Source organism: Nansenia antarctica (assembly GCF_963989245.1).
Source record: "Nansenia antarctica genome assembly, chromosome: 14".
NCBI lineage: Eukaryota > Metazoa > Chordata > Actinopteri > Argentiniformes > Microstomatidae > Nansenia > Nansenia antarctica.
In genome coordinates, this window is record NC_137684.1 from 9,985,413 (window position 1) to 9,993,124 (window position 7,712).

Sequence of the window (7,712 nt, forward strand, 5' to 3'; positions counted from 1 at the left end):
GGGCTGTCTGGAGTCTTGTTTTATGGGCCTTTGTGGTTCTATAGTACCATGATGTTACGGCATAGTCGAAGTGACATTGAATGAGAGCTCCTGATAGGGTCCTCAGTGTGTTTTTACTGACAAGTGAGGATATCCTGTACAAGAATCTAGTTCTATGGTTCACTTTTTTGATTACTTTTGCTGCCATTTTATCTCCGGAAAGATTTGCCTCTAAGATGGAGCCCAGGTATGTAATATCCTCTTTTCTTGTGATATTAATGTTACCCACTTTTATTTTAAAATGTTCAGCCTTTCTGAGTTTAGATGGGGATCCGTATAGGATGGTTTCAGTTTTACCTAGGTGTATTGATAGTTTATTGTCAGCTAGCCAGATGCAGATTCTACTCAGTTCAGTGCTTAGCGCTTTTTCCACCTGCAATATGTCCCTGTCAGAGACCAGCAGAGCCGAGTCATCCGCGAACAGGAACAAATTGCAATCACATGCACATTGTTCATGTTTGCCATCTGAATCTGGGGCTTGAGGTTGTTCGCTGGTGAGTATTCACCCCCCCCCCTTCTCTCTTTGTGTTTTTCTCTCCCTCCCTCCCTCCCTCCCTCTCTCCCTCCGTCCCTCCCACCGTCTCCTAGGTGGTGGATGGCAGGACCAGGTGGGGGGTTTAGTGGGGGGGGTGAAGGTGGCACGGTCCAAAGCGTGTCTCCCCCTCCGGGTGGAAGTGGAACGTCTCGCTCTGTCCCAGGACTTCCTGGTCTCTCTACAGCAACACCTCCTATTGGTCTACACCGGCAAGACACGGCTAGCACGGAACCTACTGCAGGTAGTCACACATCTCTTACTGATATGAAGCCTCGTCTCTTAAGTCAGACATGTTCCTTCCTCTGACAGATGACATGGTTCCTGTGCTTCCAGCTTATCGTGTGCTCAACAATTGGCTTCTGTGTTCTATAGACAGAACAGGAGGGATGTGCTTACACAGGAAATCCGGTTGTCATTATTTCCCTGATCCTCCTCTGGTTCCTCCATTTGGGGGCGGCTGGGGCGCAGGAGGTAGAGCCGGCGTCTAATGATCGCAAGGTCGGCAGATCGGCGGTTCGAGCCCCGGCTGGGCACATGTCGAAGTGTCCTTGGGCAAGACACTGAACCCCAAATTGCTCCCAATGAGCCGGCCGGCGCCTTGCATGGTAGCTTGTCATCATTGGTGTGTGAATGTGTGTGTGAATGGGTGAATGAGAGGCTGTTGTAAAGTGCTTTGGAATAAGGCGTCTATATAAGTCAGTCCATTTACCGTTTTTTTCATTCTGAACCCCACATTAACTCATCATGTCTCTGGAGAGCGTCTGTCTATAGAAGGAAGATTTTTGTCTTCTCAAAAGCTTGATTCGTTGTTTCCACACGTAGGGCATGAACTGGTATTTCCACAATTTGTTCAATAAACTTTTCAAAGGTTAAAACAAATAGTCTGGCTGGTTTGAACCTTGCCTCAGGTGAGAGCGGTTGATTTTAATTGAAGGTTTATTTTCTTGACATTTAACAGAAGCCTTCATGCAAATCGATTTGCAATATATACATCTGTCTAAGTAAGTGAATCATCTATCCATCAGTAATCATACGAAATAATAATCTATGCCAAATCCAGGGTCCCAATACAATGCTAGAAGAACATAATTTACTAGTCAGAAAGGCTTCAAACACAATTGTAGTTATGTCAGTTCTCTAATAAATTAGCCTATGCCATCATTTTAAACATACATTTTTAGATTAGATTCAACTTATTGCAGAGTACAAGCATCAGACAACGAAATGCAGTAAAAAGTGTATGTCAGAAGTGGGATTCGAGCCCCCGTCTTAAAAATTATGAAGTCATCCGGAAATAGTTGTTACTATAGTAACATTAGTGTTGGTAGCTTGGTTGTGGTCGTTGAGCGGGCGTTAACCCACAGCTAGGCCACAATGCTTGTTTCCAACATAGTCCTCCATTATTGTGTTCTCCTACTTGCGCTTTTGAACCACAATTTAACTACAACACTCCTGCTGATCCACTTTGTCCTCAACATTGGAAGACAAGAGCGAGAAGAAATGGCGAACAAGTGTATCCAGCTTATGCCGTTCATGCCAGCCAGAGCCACCTTGAGTGTGTTCCCCCTGTGTCTCACCTGGTTGACTGTTCTAACAAAACCTCCCTCCTTCAGTCCCTCACAAACTTTTTAAAAGATCACTAGGTCACTATTTCTATGTTTTCTTTCATCTATGTACTCCATGATATTTAAATCTTTAATTATCTGAAGGCAGACTGCAGTCTCCTCCTCACTCCAGAAAAGCTGGCTCCTGCTAGTCGCCATCGTGGCTTGCTATGCTGTCCCTAACAACAACAAAACCCAGGATTCCCTGCGAATCGAGCATGCGCAGACGTGACTGAATATTCCGGAAAGCGACATTTTCCGATTAAGGTGTATACATGTCACAATATTCAGATTCAAACAGGCATATGCCAGGGGTCTTATTCGGAATATTCTCCAAATATTCTCCTATGGCCTTAATCCGGTTCTGCACGTGTTTACATGACTCTTACCCAACTAGTGAGCATATTCTGATTAATACAGGAATATGGTGTGCATGTTAACTTATTTCTCAGGGATGAGACCATATCTCTACAAAATAATGATGACTATCAATCCTACATCAATGTCTTAATGAGTAGGCAACCCATGGTTTTGGCTGTCTGTCTCATACATGATTTCCTGTCTACAATACAGAAACCAGACAGGTTTCTTTTGTTGCAACTTTTTTATTTTTGGCTCTATCTAGTCGCTACACTAACATACACGTCCTTCCTGTGTCTTTCACAGTAATACCACTTCTGACCACTTCCTGTTTACATTATACAGTAGCAGTAGAACACTTCCTGCCAATGCTGCAATTTCTCTTCAATTATTGAACAAAGGAATCAAAATAACTTAAGAGTGGCCTTATCTACTTCATTTATGCTCATCTGCACTTCTTTAAAGATAAGACAAAAACGGTGGTAAATGCCCACCTGGAATAATACTGTCTTACCTGTCCTGTCCTGTGACTGTCCTGATACTTCAGTGGAGGAAAGGAGATGAGGAGGGGAAGCCACAGGTCCTAAACTGATCACTCTTCCCTCTGCCTCGTCCCTAAACCTCCGTTTTTAATGTGAGTAAATGCCATGTTAAGGTTTGTCCTGACTGAGCTGAGTGTTTCTCAAACCCCACCTTTAAGTGCTGTTCTTAGAACCAAGGGTTGGAGATTCCCTATCCCAGGGGGCTTTGTAATAGAGTTTATTCTTCTAAATCTGTGGTCAAGAGCATCAAGATCAGCTTTTCCTTTCATCTTATTGATGGCTTTTTTTTCCCACCACTTTTGTTTTGTTTTATATTCATTCTAAATACATAAAGGCTGTATACTGAATACTAAAGTCTGGTACTGTGATCAACTTCAAGAAATTATCTGTTTGAAATAATATTAGTAATCGAACATCAATAAAAAGGTCACCTTTCAGCAATATCTTGGGAATATGTAATGAGGGATTAAGTCTGTCCTAGATCTGATCGTTTTACATTCCTCTACCTAACTCTAATCTACCTCTCTCTGTCACTAACACTTGTTAACCATTTGAGACCGGGAGATAATATTGGGTAGCCTACCTAAACTGTGTTGTGTTTGGCAGGATGTGGTGCGGAGCTGGTACAGCCGCCTCCCTGCCATCGTGGAGAACGCTGAACAGCTGGTGGACAATGCAGAGGAGTGTGCCCGTGCGTGCACTGAGGGTGAGTGAGGATGAGTGAGTGAGACTGAGGGTGAGTGAGTGAGAGTGAGAGTGAGACTGAGGGTGAGTGAGTGAGCGTGAGGGTGAGACTGAGGGTGAGACTGAGGGTGAGGGTGAGTGAGTGAGACTGAGGGTGAGTGAGTGAGACTGAGGGTGAGTGAGAGAGAGTGAGACTGAGGGTGAGAGAGAGTGAGGGTGAGGGTGAGTGAGAGAGAGTGAGACTGAGGGTGAGTGAGTGAGGGTGAGACAGCTGGTGAGTGAGTGAGTGAGAGACGCCCCCTCAGACCAAGCCACGGTTTTGGGTAACTGAACACAACGTGACTCAAAAGTGAACAAATGACACTAAAAAAATCTATCAAAAAAAATCAGGCCGTACTGCACATGAGCTATTCGACGGAACTCGTAAAATTAACACAATCACACACTGAGCATGAGACCAGCCAGATAACAATGCAAATGTGCTTGCTAGCATGAATAGGGACTTTTTCATTGGGGAAATTTTTTATATTCTCTTTTGTTGAAGTAATAATAAATAATAATAATAATAATAATACATTTTATTTATGGGCGCCTTTCAAGGCTCTCAAGGACACCTTACAAGACAGTTTAAAACCACATATCAAAACGTTAAAATCAACAAAGCAAAATGAGATAAAAACAGCAAAATCAGATATAACAACAAACAAAATACAGGAGATCAAACCAAGTAAGCCATTGTGAAAAGGTGTGTTTTAAGAAGTGTCCCCCTCCCTCCCTCCCTCTCCCCCCTCCCTCCCTCCCTCTCTCTCTCTCTCTCTCTCTCTTTCTGGAAGGTTCTCTGACCAGGCTGGGGGCGTGTCTGGAGCGCTCCTGGCAGCAGAAGAAGGTGATGGCTCCCGGGTGCGAGCCGGCCGCCGTGCGGGCCATGATGGACGCCCTCCGCCCCCTGGCCCTGGGGCAGAGCCTGGCCGGCGCTGGGGGGGGGGGCTTCCTCTACCTGCTGACCCGCCAGCCCCAGCAGGGGGAGACAGTGAGGCACATCCTCACCAACACACACGTGAGTACGGAGGGAGAGGAACGGAAATGGCCACTATGTTGCATTCATATATCCTACTGAGCACTTATTCATGTCATTAAGGTAATGTTGTTTGTGTCATGTATGTAGAGCTCTAGAATCTAGAACGTAGAATTTCCGATGAATGTATTTGCAGTTCATGAAATGGCTAATAAACTTTTACTTCTTTCCAAGAGGAGAGCTGATCTATCAACTTCTGGTTGGCAGTCTTTACATGAGTTTAAACAGGGTTCCCGCGCCGGTCGTAAAAAGCCTTTGGGCCCTATTATGCACTTCTTAACTTGCCGTCTTAAGTGTTAATTAAGACTCACCGCCAGGTTAAGACCTACCCCCACCCTTATTATGCGCTTCATACGCGCTACTGGTATTATGCAGGTGTCGATAGGCGCCCACACATAAGACGTAAAACTCCCGTGCATATATTGCTCATTGTGGGAGTGTTCATATGTTAATGAAGTGCACTAGGCGCCCCTGCTATTATGCGATCTGACTTTGCTCCTATCGCTAAGAAGTGGTTTGAAAAGTTCTTAAGTTTAGACTTCATGCACGTTTTGAAACACGAGCGCGCCTCCGCGGTTTGCGCATGCATGTGGGCTCACATGAACACGCACGTGGCTCCACGGCAAGACGTCAATTACGGTCACAGTATAAATGCTTTATTTCAGAAGGGAGAGGCAGAGAAGCGCGCTGACCTCCTTCTCAGGACTTCCATAATAGCATAGCGCTAATGACTCAACGCAGCCGGTTCTTAAAGGGAATGGCACCTGGCACGCTGATTGGGTTGATTGAGAAGACGCCCAAAACACACCCATGACTAATTTCTTTGCTTAGCGCCGGGTTTTAGGCGCCCACTACAGCACGCATAATAGCAAAGTGGCCTTGACCACGCCTCCACGTCTTAAGTTTAGATCTACCGCCTCGTCTTATTGATGAAGTGCATAAAAGGGCCCCTAAAGTCTAAAATCCATCAATCCGATTTATAAGGCCTAAAAAGGGAGCTGTCCTGCAAGGAAGCTTTTGTGCACTTTGTTCTCTTCACGTTGAAGTGACTTTCTACAGTTAACTGTTAATGTTGATACATTTACTTTTGAGTAATTATCTGACTTATTTATTTTATATTAATTATCCTTCAGACTTTTTTGTCTGTATGGCAGTGAAATCCCTAATTTCATCACCTCGAGGATGACAAAAAGCTATCATATGGTTTTGCGACAGGTCTAAAATTCTATTCAAAGAGGTCTAGAAAAAGGCCTAAAAGGGTATTAAATTTGACTTGTTGAAACTTGTAGGAACCCTGTTATGGAGCCAAAACAAACCAGCATTGCCTATTGTGTATCACAGGGCCTTGGAGACTTCACTGTCCATTCAGTTGAGCTGGACATGGAGGGGATCTCACTGCTGGAGCCTTCCTGAGACGGACAGACGAATGAACATGGACGGACCTCACCACTGCTTTACTGTCCCGTTACTTACTGTACACTGTGTCTTCCTTAAGTTGGCACATGCCTTTTGAAAGGAATTTTCACTGCCACCAACACATCTGCTCAAGTGTTGTTGTGAGACTAACTGTTATTGGAGTGTTCAGTAGTAATTATAAAGATGAAATGTGAAAGCAGTGTTAGCTCAGAGGACCTTATTAAGTAGTAACCCTCTGACTCAAAGTTACAGTACTTAACAAAGTTACCACCACTCGTAAATGCTGTTACACAACCACTCAGTCTTGAATATACTGGTCACGGATCATATTGATGTGGTTACTGACACGTCAAATCATTATCCAGGCCTCGTAATATCTGTTGCGCATCTACTGGTAGTCCGCTTAACAAGCGGTCTGGAAGTTGACTATTCGCTTTAAGAGATTGTTACCTAACTTTTGTCATTCAACAGTGTCAAACACCTATTAAGACTTAAATGGGGCATGAAATGTCTCATCGGAGCCATTTAGTATGTGATTGAAAGTAAAGCATAACTTATGTTTAGTGTTCATGTATCAAGTATGTTTGCTAAGATGACGTTGTCTTCCCGAGATCTGAAAATATGGACAAAGATCAACCAGTGCTGTGGTTTAAAGCATCTACTGTGTCATTTACTCCTTGATCATGATTAATATGACTCTAAATAAGGACGTATTACTATACTATAGCTACTATAGTTTGTAATCATGTTGTGAAAAAGTAATACCTCTCCTTGAGCGCAACAAATGGGTCAGAGACATGGAGTGCTGTGCATAGCTGCTTTAAAGGTACAATATGATTGTTACAGTTGTGCTAACTTGCCATGGTACATCAGTAGCAAGTAAGGAATGATAAATAACATGAACTGAAGAGCGCCCAAACAAAGCCTTTATAAAACCTGGTGTTGTGATGCTTACCTATGTTACACTTTGTTTGTTAAGGATATGCACACATTTGCCGCTATTAGAAAACATAGCATGTGTTATGTTCAGTATGTGTGGCCAGTGTGAGATAAAACGTATCTTATTATCTTACTTATCTAACACTTCACCTTTAATGGTTAGTGTGCAAGCTTGTATGTTACATTTAAGTTGTTACATGGGTTTGAATTCAGCCTTGGTTGGACGAGGATCAGCTGTTACACTATTGCATGTTGACTAGTCACACAGTCTGGCTCAGAGTTGCAGGTGCAACATCACACCATGTGTGTTTGTTTTGCTTATGGAAGGTGTGAGTGTGAGTGTGAGTGTGAGTGAGTGCTGTGGTGGAAAGCATCACACAGGCACCTCAGTACTGCTCTCACAGAACCAACGCCATGGTTCAGGTGATGCACCAGTGTTGTTTTTTTACATATATTCAAATAGACCCTCATGGGCCACCACCTACAGGCAGACAATGATTAACTGTTACACAAGCGTG

General features: G+C 43.8%; 1 protein-coding gene across 1 annotated transcript in view; it reads left to right on the forward strand.

The window, feature by feature from the left end:
• The window catches only part of LOC308169819 (L-fucose kinase-like), a gene marked incomplete at both ends in the record, with an annotated part of 42,161 nt that extends 35,909 nt beyond the window's left edge, over positions 1-6,252 (forward strand). Inside the window, 4 exons of the mRNA XM_080544562.1 lie at positions 628-815; positions 3,687-3,786; positions 4,598-4,821; positions 6,181-6,252. Coding sequence (XP_080400688.1) covers positions 628-815; positions 3,687-3,786; positions 4,598-4,821; positions 6,181-6,252 — 584 coding nt within the window. The remainder of the gene's footprint in view (positions 1-627; positions 816-3,686; positions 3,787-4,597; positions 4,822-6,180) is intronic.
• Positions 6,253-7,712: the final 1,460 nt, after the last annotated feature.